Source organism: Chiloscyllium punctatum, chromosome 4 (assembly GCF_047496795.1).
Source record: "Chiloscyllium punctatum isolate Juve2018m chromosome 4, sChiPun1.3, whole genome shotgun sequence".
NCBI lineage: Eukaryota > Metazoa > Chordata > Chondrichthyes > Orectolobiformes > Hemiscylliidae > Chiloscyllium > Chiloscyllium punctatum.
Window position 1 is genome coordinate 91276170 of NC_092742.1, and position 26430 is coordinate 91302599.

Consider the following 26430-nt stretch of genomic DNA (forward strand, 5'->3'; position numbering starts at 1 on the left):
TGCTGGGAGAAGGGCAATTACAGTGCGATTAGGCAAGATTTAGGATGCATAGGATGGGAAAGGAAACTGCAGGAGATAGGCACAGTTGAAATGTGGAGCTTATTCAAGGACTAGCTACTGCGGGTCCTTGATAACTACGTACCGGTCAGGCAGGGAGGAAGATGTCAGGCATGGGAGCTGTGGTTAACTAAGGAAGTTGAATCTCTTGTCAAGAGAAGAAGATGGCTTATGTTAGGATGAGATGTGATGGCTCAGTTAAGGCGCTTGAGAGTTACAGATTAGTCAGGAAAGATCTAAAGAGAGAGCAAAGAAGAGCCAGGACGGGACATGAGAAGTCATTGGTGGATAGGATCAAGGAAAACCCTAAGGCTTTCTATTTTATTGCTGAAATACCTATAATGACTAGAGTAAGATTAGGGCCAATCAAGTATAGTAGTGGGAAGTTGTGCATGGAGTCAGAGGAGATTGGGGAAGTGCTAAATGAATACTTTTCATCAGTATTCACACTAAAAAAAGACAATGTGGTCGAAGAGAATACTAAGATACAAGCTACTGTATTAGATGGGATTGAAGTGCATAAGGAGGAGGTGTTAGCAATTCTGGAAAATGTAAAAATAGATACGTCCCCCGGGCCAGATGGGATTTATCCTAGGATTTTCTGGGAAGCCGGGGAGGAGATTGCCGAGCTCTATGTCATCATTACCTACACGAATAGTACCAGAAGACTGGAGGATAGCACATGTTGTTCCCTTGTCCAAGAAGGGGAGTAGAGATAACACTCGAAATTATAGATCAGTGAGCCTTACTTTGGTTGTGAGTAAAGTGCTGAAAAGGGTTATAACAGATAGGATTTATAATAATCTAAAAAAGAATAAGTTGATTATGGATAGTCAACACGGTTTTGTGAAGGGCAGGTCATGCCTCACAAACCTTACTGAGTTCTTTGAGAAGGTGACCAAATAGGTCGATGAGGGTAAAGCAGTTGATGTGGTGTGTATGAATTTCAGCAAGGCGTTTGGTAAGGTTCCCCACAGTAGGCTATTGCACAAAATATAATGGCATGGAATTGACAGTAATTTAGAGGTTTGGATCAGAAATTGGTTAGCTGAAAGAAGACAGAGGGTGGTGGTTGATGGGAAATATTCATCCTGGAATTCAGTTAGTAGTGGGGTACCGCAAGGATCTGTTTTAGGTCCACTGTTGTGTGGCATTTTTATAAGTGACCTTGATGAAGGCATAGAAGGATGGGTTATTAAATTTGTGGATGACACTAAGGTCAGTACAGTTATGGATAGTGCCGAAGGATGTTGTAGGTTATAGAGAGACATAGATAAGCTGTGAGGTCGCACATGGAGTTTAAATTGGAAAAGTGTGAGATGATTCACTTTGGAAGGAATAACAGGAATGCACAGTACTGGGTGAATGGTAAAATTCTTGGTAGTATAGACGAGCAGAGAGACCTCGGTGTCCAGGTACATAGATCCTTAAAAGTTGCAACCCAGGTTGATAGAGTTGTTAAGAAGGCATACGGTGTGTTAGCTTTTCTTGGTAGAGGGATTGAGTTTCGGAACCATGAGATCATGCTGCAGCTGTACAAAACTCTGGTGCAGCCACATTTGGAATATTGCATATAGTTCTGGTCACCACATTATAGAAGGGATGTGGAAGCTTTGGAAAGGGTTCAGAGGAGACTTACTAGGATGTTGCCTGGTAAGGATGGAAGGTCATACAAGGAAAGGCTAAGGGACTTGAGGCTGTTTTTGTTAGAGAGAAGAAGGTTGAGATGTGAATTAATTGAGACATATAAGATCTCAGAGGATTACATAGGTTGGACAATGAGAGCCTTTTTCCTCGGATGGCAATGGCTAGCACGAAGGGACAGAGCTTTAAATTGAGGGGTGATAGATATAGGACAGATGTCAGAGGTAGTTTCTTTACTCAGAGAGTAGTAAGGGCATGGAACACACTGCCTGCAACAGTAGTGGACTCGCCAACTTTAAGAGCATTTAAATGGTCATTGGATAGGCATGTGGACGAGAATGGAATATTGTAGGTTAGATGTGCTTCAGATTGGTTCCACAGGTCGGCACAACATCGAAGGATGAAGGGCCTGTACTGCGCTGTAATGTTCTATTTCTTAGCAGCATTAGAATCAACACTGAAACACAACAAACTCACAGAGGAAACCCAGCAAACTGTCAAATAGACAGGTGTATCAACATTAAGCAGGAAAAAGGAAGGAAACACACTCAATACACAAGCAAGGAAAACACTGGAAAGACTCGAAAAACACAAAAAACATTGTAGTCCTACCTACAGACAAAAGACGCTTGATAGTTGTTTTAAGCAAAACAGACTGTGAGAAAGTGAACGCATTTACCAACAGGTGGCGATAGACCCAACCCCACAGCTTGAGAACCGAATCACAGCCTTACTCAAAAAACATAAGAAATCAGGAGAATTAAACAAGACAGACTTCCAAAAAATGAAACCAGACAGATCCAATACACCATGCTTCTACAGACTACACAAAATTCACAAACCAGGAGCCCCCTCCCCCACCCATACCCATAATCTCACTACCTAGAACAAGGTATGGACTCTCCAAGGAACTACACAAAAGACTAAAACACTTGGTAGAGGACTCACACCACTGCATTCAGTCCACCCAAGAATTCCTGAATGCCAAAGTCACCAAGATAGAAAAGGATGAAATAATGGTCTCCTTTGACGTAACGGCCATGTTCACATCCATCAACATCAACCTAGCCAAAGAAACACTGACTACACTATTAGAAGAACCAAAGACACAAACATCAGATACTGCCAACTTCATCAACAAAGACACCATTGTCAAGCTAGCAGACCTACGCCTCACCACCCACTTCACTTTCAATAACAAGACCTACAAGCAAATCAACGGAACAGCCATGAGATCACCAGTATCAGGGTTCCTAGCTAAAGCAGTAATGCAGAGACTCACCAAACAGCTCTCCCAACCATCCAACCCAAACTTTGGGTCTGCTACGTGGATGTGACACCTTTGTCATCCTAAACAAAATAAATTAGAAGAAGCCTTCAAGACCGTCAATAATAGCATTACTGGCATAAAATTCACAAAAGATGAGGAAAATAACAACAGACTGCCAATCCTAGATATAACAGTAGAGCAAAATGTCAATGGGGAACTTCAAACCAGCGTTGACAAGAAAACACCACATATGGACCAAATACTGAACTCCAGAAGCAATCATCCCAACCCCCACAAATGAAGCTGCATTAGGACATTATTTCAAAAAGCCACCACACACTGCAGCACCGAGGAACTACAAAGAGCAAAAGAAAATCACCTGTGCAGCATATTCAAGAAGAACGGACACCCAATAAACAAGGTCCACCGATTTCTCAGCAACAAACCCAAACAAGCAGATAAAACGTGCCTAGAACCCTAGCCACTCTCCCCTACATCAAAGACATCTCTGAAATGACTGCCAGATTACTCAGACCTCTTGGCATCATTGCAGCCCACAAACCAACTAACATACTTAAAACAGCAGTTAATGAACTTAAAAGACCCTATACAGACAACAAGCAAAATGAATGTGATTTTTACAAAATACCTTGCAAGGACTATCGTCAAAACTACATTGGACAAACAGGCAGAAAACTAGCCACCAGGATACATGAACATCAACTAGCCACAAAAAAATGACCCTATCTCACTATCCTTACATACAGAGAAGGAAGGACACTACTTTGACTAGGACAACACATCCATCCTAGGACAAGCCAAAAACAGAGATACGCACGAGAGTTCCTAGAAGCATGGCATTCTGACCGGAACTCCATCAACAACCACATTGAAATGGACCCCATCTACCATCCTCTGAGAAAAAGAACTGGAAATGACATCAACAACCCAAAAGAAACCTCAACATATAAATAGAAAATGGGACATAACACCAGCGCTTCACCAGAAGCTCACTGATGATGTTACTCAGCATGGTGACAAAATGTCTGAAACCAAACCTTCCATGAATCCGTGTAAGATTCTGTAAATCCCTTTCGTAGAAATAGATTCAGTCTGAATCTTGGGGCACAGGCAGCCTCACACCTTCAGGACACGGCACCTATTGTCAAACATTCCCGATGAGTGCCCAAAACGTCGATTTCCCCCCCTCTCCTTGGATGCTGCTTGACCTGCTGCGCTTTTCCAGCGCCACACTCCTGACCCATTGGGAAAAGTTCACCTGAGAACGTAACTTGTTTAAAAAAGAAAAAGTTCTGGGATTTGCATATGAAAGAACTGAACCCAACACGGTCATTCTCAGAGATGAGAGATGAGAGATTTAACAAACAATCCCAGGTCTTTTTCAACATATAATCTCAGTTACATCACACTGTAAATTTTGGCTGTAAATTCTCTGTCTCATGATCTTATTCCTCCACAACCACCTGATGGAGGAGCAGCCAGCCAGTGCTTCCAAATAAACCTGTTGGACTATAACCTGGTGCTGTGTGATGGGTAACTTTGTCCACCCCAGTCCGGCACCGGCTCCTCCAAGTCCATTAAAACCTGTTGGATTACAGCCCGTTGTTGGGGGATTTTCCTGCCGACCGGCCGGGACCGACGGCGACTCTGACGCGGGACCTAACGGTCGGCCCGGCGGCGGTTACAGGAAGTGGTGCCGCGGCTCTGTGGGTCCGGCTCCCCTGTTTCCGGGGGCCGGGCGGGGATAGGTGACGGATAGATTAGTGTGCCGGTGAATTCCGTCCCCCCCCCTCACCCCCTCAACCCAAACCCCAGGTGATGGCCGCTCTGCGCGCGCTGCGACGACCGTTACTGGCGCTGGGCGGGCGGCAGGTCGCGCCCCGCGCGGCCCGCCCCGCTCACAGGCTCGTGAGCAGCCTGCACTCCGCCGATGATGTGGTTAACGGGCTGACCGAGGAGCAGAAACAGGTAACCGAGCGCTAACTGGCCAGTGCTAAACTCAGACCTGTGGCCAGGAGGCGAACCTGCCTCTGGTTAGTAACCGGGTTACCATCGGGTTTCTGAGGAAGGGCCACCCGACCCGAAACCTTAACCGTGATTCCTCTTCACAGATGCTGCCAGAGCCTGCTGAGCAACTTCTGCTCTTTTGTTTCTGTTAAACTGGCTGGTTAACGTCTGATAACCAGGGACAGATTATCTCCTGGTTACCTGTCTCGAGATATCTCCTGGTAATGTGTCTTTGGTTATTAACAACCAAATAAATAACTCTGGTTATCTTCTGCTGCAGGTTAGCAGCCTGTTAAACTGGTTAACTTCTGAAAACCAGGGATAGATTATCTCCTGGTCACCTCTAGATAGCTCCTGATTACGCGTCTTTGGTTATTAACAACCAAATAAATAGTTCAGATTATCTTATGTTGCAGGTTAGCAACCTGTTAAACTGGTTAACTTCTGATAACCAGAGATAGATTATCTCCTGGTTACCTGTCTCTAGATAGCTTCTTGTTATTTGTGGTTCGTTGCTAACCAGGTATATAACTCTGGTGACAGGTAACGAGGAGCTGGCCAGAGTTATATAGCTGGCTGCTGGAAAAGCCCAGCAGGGTCTGGCAGCATCTGTGAAGAGAAATCAGAGTTAGCATTTCGGGTCCGGTGACCCTTCCTCAAAACTGATGGTCACAAGTTGCTGACCAGCAACAGGTAACTAGGAGATTGCCGGAGTCATATATATAGTTCCCAAAAGAGAAAATGCTGGAAAATCTCAGCAGCTCTGGCAGCATCTGTAAGGAGAGAAAAGAGCTGACTTTTCGAGTCTAACTGACCCTTTGTCAAAACTCATATATCTAGTTGTTAACCTAAGGGACGGCTGGAAAATGGGAAGCCTTCACATGTGAGATAACAAGCGTCCAGAGATAGTATATTCCTGTTGGGGTGAAAAGAATGGCTAGTAGGTGTAGGGAATGCTGGATGACTAGAGAAATTGAGATTTTGGCAAAGAAAAAGAAGGAAGCAGATGACAGATATAGACAGGATGGATGGAGTGAATCCTTAAAAGAGTATAAAGGCAGCAGGAGTATACTTAAGAGGGAAATCAGGAGGGCAAAAAGGGGACATAAGATAGCTTTAGCATTTAGGGTGAATGAGAATCCAAAGGGATTTTATAAATACATTAAGGACAAAAGGGTAACTAGGGGGCGAATAGGGCTCCTCAAAGATAAGCAAGGCAAGCCTATGTGTGGAGTGGCAGGAGATGGGGGCAATACTAAACAAGTATTTTGCATCAGTTTTACGGTGGAGAAGGACATGGAAGATATAGAATGTAGGGAAATAGATGGTGACATATTGAAAAATGTCCATATTACAGAGGAGGAAGTGTTGGACGTCTTGCAATGCACAAAAGTGGATAAATCCCCAGGACCTGATCAGGTATACCCGAGAACTCTGTGGGAAGCTTGGGAAGTGATTGCTGGGCCCCTTGCTGAGATATTTGTATCTTCAGTAGTCACAGGTGAGGTGCCAGAGGTTGGCTAATGTGGTGCCACTCGAAGAAAAGTGGTAAGGAAAAGCCAGGGAACCATAGACCGGTGGGCCTGACATCAGTGATGGGCAACTTGTTGGAGGGAATCCTGAGGGACAAGATTTACATGTATTTGGAAAGGCAAGGACTGATTAGGACTAGTCAGCATGGATTTGTGCGTGGGAACTTGATTGAGTTTTTTGAAGAAGTAACAGAGGATTGATGAGGGAAGAGCGGTAAATGTGATCTACATGGACTTCAGTAAGGCATGGGAGACTGGTTAGCAAGGTTAAATCTCATTGAATACAGGGAGAACTAGCCATTTGGATACAGACCTGGCTCAATGGTAGAAGACCGAGGGTTATGGTGGATGGTTGCTTTTTGGTCTGGTGGCCTGTGACCGTCGGTGTGCCACAAGGATTGGTGCTGGGTCCACTGCTTTTTGTGAACATAGGAGGTACAGTTAGTAAGTTTGCAGATGACACCAAAATTAGAGGTGTAGTGGACATGAAAAAGGATGCCTCAGAGTACAACAGAATCTGATCAGATGAGCCAATGGGCTGAGGAGTGTCAGGTGGAGTTTAATTTAAATAAATGTGAGGTGCTGCATTTTGGAAAAACAAATCAGAGCAGGACTTATACACTTAATGGTAAGGTCCTGGGGAGTGTTGCTGAACAAAGAGACCTTGGAGTGCAGGTTCATAGTTCCTTGAAAGTAGAGTCGCAGGTAGATAGGATAGTGAAGAAGGCATTTGGTATGCTTTCCTTTATTGGTCAGAGTATTGAGTACAGGAGTTGGGAGGTCATGTTGCGGCTGTAAAGGACATTGATTAGGCCACTTTTGCAATATTGCATGCAATTCCAATCTCCTTCCTATCAGAAGGATGTTGTGAACCCTAAAAGGGTTTTGAAAAGATTTACAAGGACATTGCTAGGGTTGGAGGATTTGAGCTATAGGGAGAAGCTGAATAGGTTGGGGCTGTTTTCCCTGGAGCGTTGGAGGCTGAGAGGTGACCTTATATAAGTTTATAAAATCATAAGGGGCATGGATAGGGTAAATAGACAAGGTCTTTCACCTAGGGTGGGGGGAGTCCAAAACTAGAGGGCATAGGTTCCCGTAGAATGTACACACTGCAGCTACTGTGTGTGAATGGCAAAGGGAGTGAATGTTGAATGTAGAGAATAAAGTAGTCCAGCAGCTTGATTTCTGCGGGACGGTAACACGTTTTTTGAGTCTTGTTGGAGCTGCACACATCCAGACAAGTGAGGATTGTCCTCTCACGTTCTTGACTTGTACGTTATAAATAGTGGACAAGATTTGGTGAGTTGTTGTGTCTAGATTTCCCAGCCTGTGACCTGCTCTTCAAGCCTTATGTAGCTAGTCCAGTTCCGTTTCTTGCCGATGGTCGCCTCCTGCATGTTGATAGTGGGGCATTCAGTGATGGTAATGCCATTGAATGTCAAGTGATAGTGATTTGATTCTTTCTTGTTAGAGCTGACCATTGCCTGGCGTTTGTGTGACACGAATGCGGCGCAAGCCATGAGCTGCAAACATGGTGTGCATAAATTGAAAGAAGTGCATGCAATTTATTGCTACACCTAGAAAGCCCTTGACTATGCCTGTTTATAATCAAATAGATTGCTACCCAATTTTGTATGTGACAAATAAATGGGTGACAAGGAAGTATTACCAGACTCCCAAATGGGTGCGCCATCAGGTATTACAGGAAAAAGGTAACTGGAGCTAGGTAATGCTTGAGGCAGCAGTGTATAATAATCAAGGTGTATTTAAAAGACATGGTTGACAATTAGGTGTCACTTACTCAGATAAGGCACGTGAGCCTCTGTGGAATGCACCTACAATGAGTTTGCAAAATCAAGCAAGTGGGATGTCTGCAGAACGGATGGCAATGATATGAAGTATTAACGCTCCAGTTTTTAATCACATGTTTATTACATTGATTTTGCTTCCAGGCGATTGAAAACTATGACAAGGTTAAACAAATTATTTGAAACCAATACAATCATTTGTAGTCTGAATGTCATTTTTGTGAGGCTGTTGGTGAACAGTGTGAGAATTTTGACTGAAGAGGGACAGTGTTCATAAAAATGTCAGAGCATTCCGGAGCCAAAGATTTTACTATGTTTGCAAGGGTAGTGGGTGTGCTCATGTTCCCATTTTATCATTGGCTGGCTGTGCTGAGCAGGCAGTTGGACTTCCTTGAATGTCAGAATGCCCTCTACGCTTGTGAAACAGAGTGGAGGGGGGGAGCTCATAGCTTTGAGACCTTGCTTTTACATTGCAATTATCTTGTTCAATTAATTTAAATTTAAATTAGCTTTATTGTCTCACATACTCAAATGAGTATGGTGAAAAGTTCATAAGTCGTCACTTACAGCACCATATGTTGTGGGTTTAAAAACTTGGGCATGTTTGTTTAAAGAGCCACAATATAAAACTAAAATATGAGGCCTGTGCTTCCTGATTTTAAACATTTTTCTCATGCAGTCGGCTCCTGTAAAACTTCCACTACTGCCCCTCTTCTTCTGCCCCTCCTTCACGCTGCTTCTTTGAAGTTAGAGCTAGCCTGTTTGGAACTGCGTAATAATGGCCTTCAGTGATTTGTTGCCACTACCCTTAATGTCCCCCATACTCCTTGTGGAGATGGAATCAGCACAGCTCAGACTGGGTACACAGTGGAGCCAGTTTAGGAATTGTTCATGAGTACTCCCATCCTTTCGACACGTATACCTCTGCCATGTCCTGTCTCAGAATTTCCTTTTAAAACTGGAGAGGGGCTAGCGTACTATGATTTGAGGAGAGTTGCAGGATCGGTAATCATCATCGGTAGTCCCTGGCAATAGAGGACGACTCTCTTCCACTCTTGGTCATAGATCATAGAATCATACAATCCCTAAAGTGTGGAAACAGACCTTTTGACCCAACAAGTTCACACTGGCCCTCCAAAGAGTAACCCACCCAGACCCATTCCCCTACTCTACATTTACCCCTGACTAATGTACCTCACCTACACATCCCTGAATACTATGGGCAATTTAGCGTGGCCAATTCACCTAGCCTGCACAGCTTTGGACTGTGGGAGGAAACCAGAGCACTTGGAGGAATCCCAAGCAGACACAGGGAGAACGTGCAAACTCCACACAGACAGTCGTCCAAGGCTGGAATCAAACCTGGGTCCCTGGCATTGTGAGACAGCAGTACTAACCACTGAGCCACCATGCCACCTGGGAGTCTGTAGGTGGCTGTACGGACTGATGCAGCTTCCGCAGGCTCTTTACACTTGTGACAGAAGAAGTCACAGGGAGGGGTGGATGGGCTGTTGGTGTGGCAGCATGCTCCTTATAGTGTTTTTGCCTTACTTCCACTTTTACCCGACAGCAAGTCTCGAGGTGCTCGATGGCTCTCTAGATGCTGCTGCTTCACTTTGGATGGTCGTGGGCCATTGATTCCCAGGTGTCTGTGGGAATTGGGAATGTCGCACTTTTCCAGTGAGGCCTTGAGGGTATTCCCTGAAGTATTTCTTCTGCCATCTGGGGCTTGCCTGCTGTTTCAGAGTTGGGAGTAGAACACTTGCATGGGGAGTCTTGTGGTGGTCATGTTGACAACGTGCCCAGCCTATTGCAGCTAAAGGGTAGTCAGTACTTCAATGCTGGGGGTGTTGGCCTAGTCGAGGATGCTAGTGTTAGTGTGTCTTTCTTCCAGCAGATTTGCAGGATCTTGTGCATGCAGCGTTGGCGGTAGTGGTTCAGAGCCATGACGTGTCTGCTGTAGACAGTCCACATCTCAAAGCCATAGAGGAGGGTGGGAAAGTTCTGTAGAGCATGAGCTTGGTGTCAGAATGATTTTGTTGTCCTCAAACCCTTTTCCTCAGGTGGCTGGAGACAGTGCTGGATCTCTTTATCAATAACTGCTTTGGTTAACACAACACTCTTGCAGTATTGTAAGTAACCAACGTCTCTCAGGCTTCCACTTTGGCTGCATCACACAGTTTGTCACCATCCTTTGCCTGCTGCACAACAACATGGCAGGGACCTGTAATACAAGTGAGTTGGTTGATTAGGAGAGTGAACTGACTCAGCAATGAGAAGCTGTGGCAGTGAGTGGTTTGCTTTGCACTCAGGAGTCTGTAACCCTGAATTGTGTTGAGTTTCTTGAGTGTCAGAGTTGCGCTCATTTGGTCAATTGAGGGAGTATTCTATCACATGCCTGACTGAAGTTAAAGGTTGAGGATAAACTTGCAAATAATATCAAGACAGACAGGATTAGCCTATTTTAAATATATCACAAGAAAGAGAAAAGCCAAAGAGAACAAGCGAGGGAAATAATAATGGGGAGCCAGGAAAAGTTAAAGTTATAGTGATCATCATAAAAGATGCCTTTAAATGTTGCAATTGTACCAGCCTCCACCACTGCCTCTGGCAGCCCATTCCACACACACACCACCCTCTACGTGAAAAAGTTGCCCCTTCGGTCTCTTTTATGTCTTTCCCTTCTCACCCTAAACCTATGCCCTGTAGTTCTGGACTACCCCCAACCAGGGAAAAGACCTTGCCTATTTAGCTGAATAAAAGTAACTACAGAGGCATGAGGGAGGAGCTGGATAGAATTGACTGGGAGAGGAGCATAGCAGGAAAGACCGTGCGACACAATGGCAGGTGGCAGGAATTTCTAGGAGTACTTCAGGAGACACCGCAGAGATTCATGGCTAAGGAACTGAACGATTACTTTGCATCATTCTTCATGGTGGAAGATACGAGTAATATCCCAAAAATTCAAGAGAGTGAGGGGGGCAGAGCTGAGTATGGTGGCCATCACCAAGGAGAAGTTGCTATAAAAACTGAATGATGTGAAGGTGGATACATCACCTGAACCAGATGGACTACGCTCTATGGTTTTAAGGGAGACAGCTGAATAGGTATTGAAGGCATTAGTGGTGATCTTTCAGGAATTGCTTGAGTCAGGGAGGGTTTCAGAAGACTGGAAAATTACTAACGTGAAACCCCTGTTTAAAAAGGGAAGAAGGCAAAAGATGGAAAATTGCAGACCGATTAAATAACCTCAGTTGTGGGTAAGATCCTGGAATCCATTGTGAAGGATGAGATTTCTGAATACTTGCAAGTGTATGGTAAAATAGGGCAAACTCAGCATAATTTCATCAAGGGGAAGTTATGCCCGACAAATCTGCTAGAATTCTTTGAGGAAGTAACGAGCAGGTTGGACCAAGGAGCGCCAATGGATGTTATCTACCTGGACCTCAAGAAGACCTTTGACAAGTTTCAGCACAGGATAAAGGCACAAGGTGTTAGATGCAAGGTGCTAGGATGGATAGAAGCTTGGCTATCTGGCAAAAAGTAGAGAGAGGGGATAAAATGGTCTTTTTCAGGATGGCAGCTGGTGATGTAGTGTGTAAAATGTCTCAGTTTTGGGACTACACCTTTTTACAGTATACAGTAACAATCTAGATGAAGGAACTAAGGGCATTCTGGCTAAGTTTGCAGGTGACACAAAGATAGTTAGAGGGACAAGTAGTGTTGAGGAGGCAGGAAGGCTGCAGAAGAATTTGGACAGGTTAGGACAGTGGGCAAAGAAGTGGCAGATGGAATACACATGGGAAAGTGTGAGGTCATGCACTTTGGCAGCAAAAATAGTGACATTGACTATTTTCTAAATGGGGAGAAAATTCAGAAAGTGCAGAGAGACTTGGAAATTCTAGTTCAGGATTCTCTCAAGGTAAACTTGCAGGTTGAGTCAGTAGTTAGGAAGGCAAATGCAATGACGGTATTTATTTTGAGAGGATTTGAGTACAAAATCAGGGATGTACTTCTAAGGCTCTCTTATGTTCTAGTCAGACACATTTAGAGTATCGTGCACAGTTTAATTTTTCATATTGTTGGGTAGATGCTAGCGTTGTATCTGTACTAGAATCACTTGACTGTGGCTCAGCTAGTTTTGGTTCATGTGTTCAGTACAACAGTTGGTTTTATTAGGTTTTGTAGTCTTTGCTATGCCCAGTGCCTTCAACCGTTTCACAATATCATATGGAGCAAATTGAACTGGCTGAAGACTGGCATTTGGAGACCTCAGGAGGAAGCTGAGTTAGATCTTCCACTTGTCACTTCAGTCTGAAAATGTTTGCAAACCCTTCAACATTGTCATTGCACTGATGTGCTGGCCTCTCCCATAATTGAAGATATTTGTGGCATCCCCTCTGGTTACTTCCTTAGTTATCCACTGTCAATCATGACTGGATGTGGAAAGAGTGCAGAGCTTTGATCTGATTTGTTAACTGTGGATCACTTACTGGATCAACTGGTGTCAGTTAGCTCATTTGGCTGGACAGCTGGTTTGTGATGCCAATAGCGTGGGTTCAATTTCCACCTTTTCAGTCTGGCCTGTGGTCTAGTCACCCTCAGGTTAAACCCATCACCCGTTATCCCTCTCTAATGATATAGCAGCTGATGGTCAACCAGGACTATGATGAACTTACCGTTTTACTTATGCTATCACATACTGGTTTAACATGCATATAGAACTTTGTTGTAGCATCTTTGGATGTGCACCTCATTCTGGGTATACTTCGTGCTGTTCCTGACATGCTTGTCTGCACTCCACTTATAACATATAACCACACTTGGACTTGATAATTCCGTGGCAGATCACAAAGATACATATTATGTTTGAATACAATTCTGCTGTTGTTAGTGACCAACACCACCTCCTGAGTGTCCCTTTTTGAGCTTCTAGACCTGTCCTGAATCGATTCCATTCATAGAATGGTAATACTACACAATGAGAGGGTTCAGAAGAAATTTACCAGGATGTTGTCAGGTGTGGAAAGTTTGAGTAGTATAGAAAGAGTGACAGGCTGGGATTTGTTTTCACTGGAGGTAGGAAATTGAGAGGTGACTTTATAGAAGTTTATAAAATAATGAGGTAGTTGTCTTTTCTCTAGGACGGGGGAATTTCAAGACTATGGGACACGTCTTTTTTAACCTCTCTCTTCTCACTTTAAAAATATGATGAGCAAACTTTTTTTACACAGCGGGTGGTCCGTGTGTGGAATGAACCTCCTAAGGAAATGATAGGTGTAGGTACAATTACAACATTTAAAAGACATTTGGATATCTACATGAATAGGAAAGATTTGGAGGGATACGGGCCAGGAGCAGGCGAGTGAGTCTAGACTAGTTTGGGATTATGTTTGGCATAGACTGGTTGGACCGAAGGGCCTGCTTCAGTGTTGTGTGACTGTATATATGTCAGGAAGGATATACTGGCCCTGCAGCATGTTCAGAGGAGGTCCACGAGAATGGCCCCAGGAGTAAAAAGCTTAACATATGAGTAAAACTTGAGGACTCTGGGTCTATACTTGATGGAGTTTAGAAGGGAGATCTAATTGAAACATACAGAATACTGAATGGCCTGGACAGAGTAGATGTTGGGAATATGTTTCCATTGGTAGGAGAGATTAAGACCTGAGAGCACAGACTTAAGAGGAATGGAGATAAGGAGAAACTTCTTCAGCAGGAATGGTGAATCTATGGAATTCATTGCTACAGAAGGTTGTGGAGGCTGGGTCATTGAATATATTTAAGACTGAGATAGGTTCTTGAGGATCAAGGGTAATGGAGGGAAAGTGGGAGAATGAAGTTGAGTAACTTATCCATCTTGAATGCCGGAGCAGACCTGATGGGCTGAATGGCCTAATTTCTGCTCCTCTGTCTTACGGCCTAGCCGTTTTAAATGGCAGAGGAGTTGTTTAAACACTTTGTATCAGTCATCTTGGTAGAATTCCAAAGTTACCAAATAGTCAAGGTTCAAAAGGAGGAGAGGAAATAAATACAATAGCAATCACGAGAGAGAAGTGCTGAGGAAACTAATGGGGGCTAAAGACTGATAAGTTCCTTGGACCTAATAAGATGCATCCTTGGATATTAAAGAAAGAAACCACAAAGGTAGTAGATGCTCTGGTTTTAGTCTTCAAAGAATCCTTAGATTCTGGGAAAGTTGCAAAGAATTAGAAAACTGCCAATGTGACATCTTTTTCAAAAAAAAGAGGAAGGCAAAAAAGCAGATAACTATAGACCAATTAACTTAATGTCTCTTATTGGAAAAATATCAGAGTCTATTATAAAGGATGTAATAGCAGGCATGTGGTGAGGTTGACACAAAGAGTCTGCAAAGGGATATAATCAGATTAAGGGAATGGGCAAAACCTTGGCAGATTGAATATAACGTGGGGAAGTTTAAGCCATGCACTTTTTGGTAGGAAGAGTAGAGGAGCCAAATATTATTTAAATGGAGAAAGACTGCAGAAAGCTACAGAACAGTGGGATTTGGTCTCAAAAAGTTAGCAGTCAAGTTCACCAAGTAAAAGGGAAAGCAAGTGGAATGTTGGCTTTCATTTCAAAGGGAATGGAGTGCAAATGTAGAGAAGGTTTGTTAAAACAATACAAGGCACTGGTCAGACGACATTGGGAATACTGTGAACTTTTGCACACCTTATCTAAGGAAAGATAATACTGTCATTGAAGGCTGTGCAGAGAAGTTTCACTAGGCTGATACCAGGTATAGAGGAACTGCATTTTTTTTTTGAGAGGTTGAATAGTTTCAGCCTGTACATATTAGAATCTAGAAGAATGAGAGGCCCAACCTTATTGAAACATTGGGAGCTTGACAAAGTAGATGTGGAAACCGTATTCCCCTTGTGGGAGAATCCTGAACCAGTGGGCATGAAGTCAGAATAAGGAGTTGCACATTTAAGAGATGAGGAGGAATTTCTTCTCTCAGAAAGTAGTGTGTATATATATGGAATTTAGTGGAATTCTATACTGTAGAAGGCCGTGGAGGCTGGGTCATTAAGTATGTTCGAGGCTGAGAAGGATTTTTAATTAGTAAGGGAATCTAGGATTGTGGGAGAAAACAGGAAAATGAAGTTGAGGTTTATTAAATCATTCATATTGTCATTGAATAACGGAGCAGACTCAGTGGACCGAATGACCTGCTTCTATTCCTATGCTGTTTTGGATTTGTGTCTTGTAGATGGGGTACAAGCACTGGGGAGACAAGAAGTGAATATTCATAGAATTCCCAACTTCTGACCTGCTCCTATAATTATATCACTGTAGTGCATTCACTTTCCTCATCCTGTTCATTTTCTGAATATAATAAGCCCCCAGGATGTCATGAGTAAGGGATTCAGTGATGGTACTGCTAATGAATGTCAAGTGGAAATGGTTAGATTCTCTCTCCTAATGCATTTTTAAAAAATTCATTCCTGCTTTATTTCTCTATTACCTCATGTTCCCAGAAAGAGAATTGTCTTTAGTTGCCCCCTAGCAGCCTCCCCAAGGAGGCCACTTCTCACCTTTAGGGAGGCATGCATTAAATCAGATTTTGTAACAGGTCAGCTGTAATATAGAACTATTTGGAAAAGTGGACTTTTTGTGTCCATCTTTTAAGTTCTTGTCTAGATCAGGCTACAGTAGCAAAAAAGTTGCTGCTTTTGTTTTGTGCTCATCAATTAAGAAAGAGCTTAGATTGTCATTTTTTCCCCCACTTGTCATTATGAAACATCTGGGTGAAGGTGGGAAAGGAGAATGCTCGTAAACGGTTGTACACCCCTTGTGTAGTCTGCTGTACTTCTCATCCATTCAATTCAGTGTGATTCTCCCAGCCAGTTTTCACTTCCTGCACTTATCATAGATGTTAAAGATAACCTCTACCCCTGCGTTTTCCAAGTAACCTTTAAAATTCATAATTGACTCCAATGCTGTGTCTTTTCTTTGCTTGCTAGCTTCGGCAGATGGTTCAGAAATTTTGCCAGGACCATCTCGCTCCCAAAGCCCAGGAGATTGACCAGAAGAATGAGTTCCCAGAGCTGAAGGTAAGTGCACAGCGTATGGCTCGCATCCTCTTGTATTAAATCTGAGATTTTCACATGACATTGATCTAATTAAAAGTTCCTGTTGATTAAGCAGAGTTAGAAGTTAAAACAGAGGCTTGCTTCTACATCATTGGTTGTTATCTGCTGCATGAAGTCAAACAAAAAGCCACAGCAATTAGATGTTTCAGATTGAAGTAATTTGAATTGGCCCGATAGTAACATCTGTAATCTAGTCTTATAGCTGCTTGAAACTTTATTGTAATGCAGCATCGGTGAAAGTCTCCTTCTAGTACCCACTTGAATTATTTTATGAAACTGTTCTACTTTGATACCATTCGTATTGCTTTTAAACAGAATGCTGACTCTTTTGATTCACCTTTTCCTCCCCCATCCCTAATATCAGTTATGAACCATCTTCATTGCTTCATATTATTTTATCATTTTTAACTCTATCTCCACAGTTAATCTGAATGATAAAATGCCTGGTCCTCCTGGTGTCTCTCCCATTGGCTGTAAAATGTGGCTTCTAACTTATCATGTTCTGTATTATCACTACTTCTGTTTGCACAATTGTATTTGCGAAGGAAATTAAATGTTCTTCATGTAGCAATCCATATGATAGGCAGCATGGCCAGAACATGCTTGTTTTTTACCTCGAACTATATAACACGGAAACAGACTGTTCATTCCAATTTGGCCATACTGACCAAGTATCCCAATCTGACCTTGTCCCATTTGCCAGCATTTGACTTATATCCCTCTAAATGCTTCCTATTCATGTACTCATCTAAATGTTATAATTGTTATAATTGTACCAGCCTCCACCACTTCCTCTGGCAGCTCATTCCATACATGCACCACCCTCTGCGTGAAAAGATTACCCCTCAGGTCCTTTTTAAATCTTTCTCCCCTCACCTTAAATCTATGCCCTCTAGTTTTGGATTTCTCTACCTTGGGGAAAAGACCTTGTCTGTTTACCCTATCTTTGCCCTTATTATTTATAAACCTCTCTAAGGTCACCGCTCAGCCTCTGACACTCCGGAGAAAGAAGCCCTACCTTATTCAGCCTCTCCCTATAGCTCAAACCCTCCAGTCCTCCAACATCCTTGTAAATCCTTTCTGCACCTTCTCCAGTTTCACAACATCCTTCCTATAGAAGTTTGACCAGAATTGCACACGTAATTGTGTTCTAAAAGTGAACCTGAACTTTCTCCGATCTTTCCTCAACTGATTCTCACCAAAACCGTTTCATTTTCCCTTATTTGCTCATCAAACTCCTTACATAGGAGTACTACTTGCCTCAAATATTGCATATGGTAGTGAGTTCCACATTCTCATCGCTCCCTGGGTTAAGAAGTTTGTTCTGAATTCCCTGTTGTAACTTGTTGATGTCCATTTGTTGATAGCCACTGGGTTTGCTCTTCCCCACAATTGGAAACACACACTGCCTGTGTACTTTGTCCATTTCATCATTTTAAAGACCTGCATTAGATCAACTCTAAGCCTTCTGTCTTCAAGAGAAAAGAGAGCCAGCCCATACACCCTTTTCTGATTAGTATGATATAGGGTTTGATTAGGAGTAGTCAGCATGGCTTTGTGCGTGGAAGATCTTGCCTCACAAATTTATTAGAGTTCTTTGGTGAAGTGACCAGGAAGGTTGCCAAGGGCAGGGTGGTAGACATAGTCAACATGGATTTTAGAAAGGTCTTTGATAAGTAGTAGGCTGTTCTGGAAGGTTAGACTGCATGGAATCCAGGGGGAGGTAGCAAATTTGATACATAGTTGACTTGATGATAGGATGCAGAGGGTACTACTGGAAGGATGCTTGTCAGGCTAGAGGCCTGTGACTAGTGGAGTGCCTCAGGGGTCACTGCTGGGCTCATTGCTCAGATGACACTAAATTAGGTGGTATCATGGGCAGTGAGGAACGTTATCAGAATTTGCAGTAGAACCTTGATCAGCAGGGGAAGTGCGCAGAGAAATGGCAGATGGAGTTTAATAGGTCTTGGGTTTTGGAAAGTGAAATTATGGTAGGAATTTCATGGTGAATGGTAGGGCCTTAAGGAGTATAGTGGAACAGAAGGACCTTGGATTTCATGTACATGGTTCTCTGAGAGTGGAGTCACTGATAGACAGGGCAGTGAAGAAGGCTTTTGGTGGACTGGTCTTCATCAGTCAGAGCACTGAATATAGCAGTTGGGAAGTTATGTTGCAGTTTTGTAGGACATTGGTTAGTATTGTGTTCAGTTTTGGTCACCTTGCTATAGGAAGGATGTTATTAAATTAGAAAGAGATGCAGGAGAAATTTACAAGGATGTTGCCAAGACTCAAGGGTCTGAGTTCTCGGGAGAGGTTGGATAAACTAGAACTTTTTCCTTTAGAGCGTAGTAGACTGGGGTGGGGGCGTGGGGGGTGCCTTTATATAGGTGTATAGATCATGAGAGGCATGGGGAGGGTGAATGCACTCAGTCTTTTTCCTAGGGTTGGGGAATCGAGGACTAGAGGGCATCAGTTTAAGGTTAGAGGGGAAAGAGTAAAAGGGAACCTGATGGGCAACTTTTTCACACAGAGGGTGGTACACATATGGATGAGCTGCCAGCGGACGTGGTAGAAGTGGGTACGCTAACAACTTTTAAAAGGTTTTTGGACAAATACATGGATAGGAAAAGTTTAGAAGGATATGGGCTAAGGGCAGGGAAATGGGGTTAGTATTGATGCACATTTTGGTTGGCATGGATCAGTTTGGGCCAAAGGGCCTACCTCCATGCTCTAGGACCCTAGATTCTATAAGGTTCTGGTATCATCCGGGGACATCTTCTTTGCATTCGAAGGACTGACCACCCTTTTAAGTCATGAAATTCCTCCTCTTTGTTCTTCCTAAATTCTCAGCCACTTATCGATATGTTCTAGATTCCCAAGTCAAGGGAAACAAACTTTTGGTGCCTTCCTTAGCAAACTCTTTCAGAATCTTGTATGTTTCAAAGAGTTCACCTTTTCATTCTTTCTAAAGCTCCATCGAATACGGAATCATAGAGTCCCTACAGTGCAGGAGCAGGCCATTTGGCCCATCAAAGTCACACCAGCTCTCCAAGGAGCATCCCGTCCGGACCCACTACCCTATCTCTGTAACCCTGCATTTCCCATGGCTAATCCATCTTGCCTGCACATCTCTGGACACGATGGGTAATTTACCATGGCCAATCCTCCAAACCTACACATCTTTGGACTAAGGGAGGAAACTGGAACACCCAGAGGAAACCCATGCAGACAAGGAAAGACAGTCTAAGCAGACAGTCACTTGAGGCTTGAATTGAACCTGGGTCCCTGGCACTGAGGCAACAGTGCTATTCACTGAGCCACTGTACTGCCCAATATAGACCAAATTTATTCAGCAACTCATCATATAAAACTGTTTCATCCCAGGGATCACTCTAACGAACCTTCTTTGCTGTATTACTACCACTACCACTACCACTACCAAGCAGCTACCCTTAGTCCCTGCTTACTGTCTTATGGCCAACGAACCATCCATTCCCCCACTAGTACACTGACTCTGCATGTTCTGATTTTGTTAGGCCATTGTGTGGCACATTGCCAAAGTTCTTTTGGAAATCCAGATAAATTATATCTGCCGTAAACGTCTACTGTCTGTTGACTTTTCAGAGAATTCAGTGAAGTTGATCACATTGTGTGCTTTTCTTCCTGTTCATTTCTGTTTAGACTTTTTATATATCCCTGTAACTCTCATATCTAACTCCTTATGTACCCTTTGCAATAGGATTCTGCTCTAATTTCAGTTTGTGGATCCTGACCCCTCAATACAGCTTCTTTGCTATCCTATTACGGGTTACGGTGTCATATGAAAAGAAGTCCCCCTTTCTTACACCAGCCATCAGTCATAAGTTAATCATTCAGATCTGCCAATCTATCTGCCAGTTTGAACATGATTCCAGAGTAACCACAGCTTCAAGGCTCTGGTTTTTAATTTGGCTGCTAATACTGAGACCGCCTCTTCCTACTTGCATTGTTTGTTCCATCATGGGCCACAAGAGTTGAACCGCTCTCTCTCTTTTCAAATTCGCTATCCCTTACATTATCACTGGATTGGCAACTACTCTTCAGGGCCCTTGCTTATGGCTGCACAATGACTGTAAATTTCTATCTCATGTATGTGGAGTAATAGCTCTAGCACTGAAAGAGGCCATTCACCCTGTAGTGTCTGTTCTGGCCCTGTGTTGGAGCAGTTCACCTTATGCCATTCCCCTGTCTTTTCTCCATCATCCTGATTTTTTTTTAATAACCATCTAATTCTATTTGAAACTTCCTCCACTGTTCATTCAGTGTCATGCATTCCAGATTCTAACCACTTGCTGTGTGAAAATGTTTCTCCTTGAGTCACCATTGCTACTTCTGTCAATCATCTTAATTATGTGTCTCCCCCCACCCCGGCCACCAACCCTCCCAGTTCTCAATCCATCCACAGTTGGGGACACTATTTCTTCTCTACTCTGCTCAGAACTCTCATTATTCAGAGGACTTCTACCGAATCTCCTAACATTCCTCTCTGCTCCACTTGGAAGAATCCCAATTTTTTCTATGGAACTGAAGTTCCTCATTCCTAGAATCCTATTTTAATGCATTCATACCCTTCATAAATTAGCATGCCCAGAACTGGATGTAATACTCCAGTTGTGTCTGAAACAGTCTTTCAAAAAGGTTTAGCATAACTTTGCTTTGTCCTCTATGTCCCCTGATAAAGATGCTAAATGCAAAAGTAACCTGACAGCTTCAATGCTTTATGTACATATATATCCATATCCTTAAAGGCCACTTTTGCCACCATGATTGTGGCCCTATCTCAGTACTCTCCGATCTGAGTTCAAGTCCCACCTGCCCTTAGAAGTGTGACATAACATGATCAAGTGGTAATTTGGAAACAGTGTTTTACACCCAGTCCCTTTAGTACCTTTTGTTTCATATTGTCTCTCTTCTGATGAAAATTAATCACTTCATACTTTTCTGCATTACATTTCCCATCCATTCCATTAACCTATCTGTCCTTTGTAGTCTTCTACATTATCTTCCTCATGGTTCACAACATTTCCAAGTTCTGTATCATCCAGTAAGTTTGGAAATTGTGTCCTGTACACAAAGATCTAGCTCATTAATGTGTAACTGGAAAGGCAGGGGCTCTAATCCCTGGGGAACTTCAGTATAAACCTTCTTCCAGTCCCACAAAACAATCATTTACCACTACGCTGACTTTCCTGTGTCTCGGCTAATTTTACTGCTGTGCTTTTTGCTTTGTGAATTCAGACTTAACTTGCAAGTCTGTTGTGTGGTGTTCTATTATATTCCAATTTGAAGTCCATGTGCACCAGATCGACAGCATTATCCTCGCTAATGCGCTGTCTTTCCTCATTGAAGAGTCAAGTAAATCTGTTCAACCTGATCTCCCTTAACAAATCCGTACTGACATCCCTTAGTCAACCCACATTTGACAAGTGCTATTAATTTTGTTTCCTAAGAGTTTCTCCCACCACTAAAGTTAAACTGACTGGTCTGTATTTGCTGGGTTTGTCTTTACACCTCTTCCTAAACAGCGGTGTGACATTTGAAATTTTACAAATCCCCTGGTACCTGTGTGTCCTGAGATACTTAAGGGAAAATTGGAAAATTCTGGCCAGTGCCTCTGCAATTTTCACTCTAACGTTCTTCAGTATCTCATCTGGTCCTCATGGTTTATCAACCTTAATTGGAGACAATGTACCTTAAATGTTGTCCTCATCAGTTTTAAATTGACAAGAGGAAAATCCTTTCTACATACAGCTTGTCAAAACGTTTTGGAATTTCAACTGTTTCAATTAAGTCCCTTCAACCTCTTGTGCACTCCATTGGATATAAGCCTAACCTATCCAATCTTTCCTCTTAAGAGAACCCACCCATTCTGCATATATGTACAGGAAACCTACTCTGAACTATTTTAAATGCGTTTGGAATTTTCCTTAAATAAGATGGCCAGTATTGCGCACACAACTCAAAATGTGGTCTCTCTAATACCTGTATAGTTTAAGTATAATCTCCATACTTTTGTATTTAATTCCCCTTCCAGTAAAGGGTAACATTCTATTAGCTTCTCTACTTGCTTATTTCCCTTCTGAAATCTGAACTCACTATTTTCTACTTTGATGCTCCCAGTGTTATTTGCACATTGATTTCCTTCTCTCATATGGCTTATTGGTTCCCACAGTCCTATAAAGTGAATTTAAACCTCCCCAATTGCGCTGGCAAATTATCTCAAAAGGAAATTGGTTCTAGCTCTGTTAAGGTGCCACCTATGTCTGGCCTTTATAGGTCCCATCTCCCCATGAACTGACTCCAGCGACCCAAGAATCTAAAGCCCTTCCTCTGCTCTGCATTGTTGTTTCAGCAAGCATTCATCTGCTCCATCCTCCTATTTCTATACTCTATTTCAATTGTATTGGGTGTAATCCAGACATTACTGCTTCGGTGTTCCACTTGCATATTACCTTACTAGCTCTCAAATTCTGACTGCAGGACCATGTACCACTTTCTATCTATTACATTAATACTGATGTAGACAACAACCACTGGCTGTTTATCCTTTCCTCTCAGTGCTTAGCAACTATTCAGTATCAACCTTGACACTGACAGAGAGGTAACAAATGCAGCATAGCTTCCCGATTCATAAATACCTGTGTGCTTCTGGACTTGCATTCGTTCTTTCTGAGACTGTAGAAACTACTGTTGACTCTCAAAACGCTTATTATTTTAAGGATCTTGCTGATTCCTAATGTGATTTTTAGCACTGAGCTTGTAGTGCACCTCTGGGACTATTTACTTGAACACGTTTGTGAATCATCTGTCATTGCCTTCAATACTTCGAGAGCCTTTATTAGCTTTGATAGCAAGCACTTCACAACAAGTTACCTCATAGCCTAAGGTAATTGCAATCACACTTCCTGTCTATCTGATGCAATTAAAAAATCAGCTGTAATGAAAAGTTTATCTTTTGCCTCTTTTTCCATTAATTCAGTGGTTCTCAAGGGCTCTAATCTCCTCCAGTTTTCCTTCCTGTCATTAACAGTCTGCCCACATATTCCAAATGTGTGCTTTTTTTTTTGCTGATGATTGCACTATATATTCAGCAGCTTCTTTCAGATTACAGGCTCTTGACACTCAATATCCTCTGTACTTGCACTTCAGTGACTAAATCGTTGCATTTAGGTCTTTTCTTTTCCATCATATGCTATCTTTGTATTAATTGCAAGTCTAACAAACTGCCACCGTCTCTCTTGTCTTTGGTTCAACTTACTCTTTGTCAGTTTATAGGGAACCCTGGTCCCTAGCACTATGAGACAGCAGTGCTAACCACTCAGCCACCATGCCACTCTGGACTCCACCACTTCTCCAATCCTACTTTATCAAAGTACCTTTGTCTGTCAGTATTCTCCATTTTATGAAGAGACCACTCTGTTACAAAGGTTGTGCCATTCATGTTTGTTCTTCAGTTTAAGGAATCACCTGGCTGAACTTGTGTCCTGAAAATGTCCTCCTCATCACCAAATTCACGAGTTTTTCTTTCATTATCGCCATTTTTGTTTTCCTGAACTGCTTAATTAAATTGCATTTGTAACTCACTATCTGTTCTTCTGTGCATACAGCATCTGAACCCCTCAGTAAAAGGTCCTTTGCTCCTACATTTCCATTATTCTGTATGTTATTCATGAGAAGTCAGTGACATAGTGATAATGACCAGTAATCCAAAAGCCCAATTTATGCCTTAGGGTCATGGGTTCACAGCCCACCATGGTGATTTTAAAGAAAATGTATCTAGAATCTAATGTCAGCAGTCTTGACCATGAAACTAGCAATCGTCTGGTTCACTATGCCCTTTAGGGGAAGAAATCTGCTGTCCTAGTCTGGCCTGCATGTGATTTAAGATGCACAGCGATCTGGCTGACTCTAAGTTGTGTTCTGAAATAGCCTAGCAAGCTGGTCAGTTCTAGGGCAATTAAGGTTAGGCAACAAATGCTTAGCCTGCTAGCAACACCCACATCACATGGAACAATGAAGAGAAAACGCAAGTCGTTTGCTTAGCTCTTCTTAAACTGCAGCTTGTTCCTCATTGCTAGACAATTAATAATATAACCTGCTGTGAACTGATACATTTTTGAGTTATGTGCTACAGAATTTCCCATGCAAAACCCATATCTATGTGTCTTGCCCAAAAAAGATTTATGCACTGGTGTGTGACACAGTTTGGATTTAATGAAGCTCTTCCATTGATTTCCTTACCATCGTGTTGCCTCTTTGGTATTTAGGAGTTCTGGAAGCAGCTTGGTAACCTTGGAGTTCTCGGGATCACTGCACCTGGTGAGTTTTGTCAGCCTCAGCTTTTATCTGCTTTGTTTTCTCTGGCATTAACAATCAAACTGCGGTTGTATCCTTGGGGAATGTGGGGTTTGGCGGGTAAGTGGAGTTGAGCTAGAAGGTGAGCCATTATTTTGCTGAAAGACAGAGCAACTTTGAAGGGCCAAATGGTCTACTCAAGCTCCTACCTTTAAAGTATGCTGTCTAAGTTTAGACCATCTTACAGAATATGCTTCTAAGTTTTTATTATTCCATGGGATTTCTGTGTCTGTGGCATTTGTTGCACTTCCCTAATGCCCTGGGGAAGATAATGGTGAGCTGCCTCCTTGAACCTTTACTGTCCATGGAGCGTGGCACATTCATAATGCTGGTAGGAAAGGACCTGATGACTTGGATCCAGTGACAGTGGTAGGTTCTAGACACCTAATATCACAGAAGGACCTCTGGACACAGTTCTGACTGAGATTTCACTGTCATGCTGAAGGAATGCTACATTGTCAAGACAAATGAGTTGTTACACTAAGAGTCACCTCTGAAGTGTTACAGATCCCCGAGCATAATTTTGTATATCTGTCCTGGACACTTACACCTCTGTAGATAAATAATGACCATTCAAATAGATTAGTTGGCCATTTGTCTGAGACAAAATAGTTGATGTGTGCCAAAATGAATCAGTCATGAGGAGTGCTTTGAGAAGATTTGATCAGTTCTATTTAAACGTAAAGATTTCACTATTATGACCATTCACGATTTGTGAATAATGTGGTCTATTTTTACTTTCAATTGAAGGTGACTCGCAAATTTTTTTTTTGCTGTGAAAATGCTGGATTAGGGTAAGTTGGAGCTACTGGGAGAGGAGGGTTTGACTAGCTTCGAGGGTTATGGGCATGGGCTGTGGAGAACAAGGTACTGAAAGACAAAGAGGGTACTGTCTTCAGAGAGGGTGCCCCAGTGTGCGCAGTGCAACTGCCACCCTCCTCTGCCTCTCCCAAAACATGGCCTATTTTCCCTCTGCCTTTTCAAAACCTACTTTATAACAAAAATAGGCCGCCTTTTCCTGGACATGATAACTGTATCAGAGGATGGGCAGTGTATATCAAATGGAAATTAACTTCAAACCGGTTCATCTTGGCCCAACCTCATTTTCTTACATATGATGAGCATGCTTTAGGGGGCTTGTAGCAAAGTGATCATGTCCCCCTACTTCTGAGCCAGAAGGTCTGATTCAGATCTTACTGGTGTGTTGTAACAGGTTGATTTAAATACACATGACGGGGCAGGCCACCAGGTTTGTACTACAGAGGGAGTACAGGGCGGGTAGGAGAGTGATAGTCTAGGCACCTACCCTGTTTTATGTGTCCTTCTTCCATAAAAAACACTTGGGGAGGGCGCCCCAAAATCCAGCTGCAAATCATTGGTTGGACTGACTGCATTGTTTGAGAGACTTTAAATTTTAAAAAAAGTGGAACGATGGGTTGAATACATTGGGCTGGTGATGTGACCATGTTTAGCAGTTATGGACCGGTTTGTTTTAAAATTAGAGTGCAGTGGTAATACTATCTATTTTCTATGTTCTTATAGTAGCTTTGAAGCAAAGGGAGTGATTTTGTATTGCTGCA

General features: G+C 42.7%; 1 protein-coding gene across 2 annotated transcripts in view; it reads left to right on the forward strand.

The window, feature by feature from the left end:
- The window catches only part of ivd (isovaleryl-CoA dehydrogenase), a 109119-nt gene that overhangs the window by 53162 nt on the left and 29527 nt on the right, over window positions 1-26430 (forward strand). The window contains exons 1-3 of one of the 2 annotated variants that reach the window (XM_072569287.1): window positions 4753-4960; window positions 16328-16417; window positions 24763-24814. In XM_072569287.1, coding sequence (XP_072425388.1) covers window positions 4811-4960; window positions 16328-16417; window positions 24763-24814 — 292 coding nt within the window. In that variant the 5' untranslated portion in view covers window positions 4753-4810. Of the gene's footprint in view, window positions 1-4752; window positions 4961-16327; window positions 16418-24762; window positions 24815-26430 lie in introns of those variants that run through there. The other variant, XM_072569286.1, reaches the window with a different exon arrangement.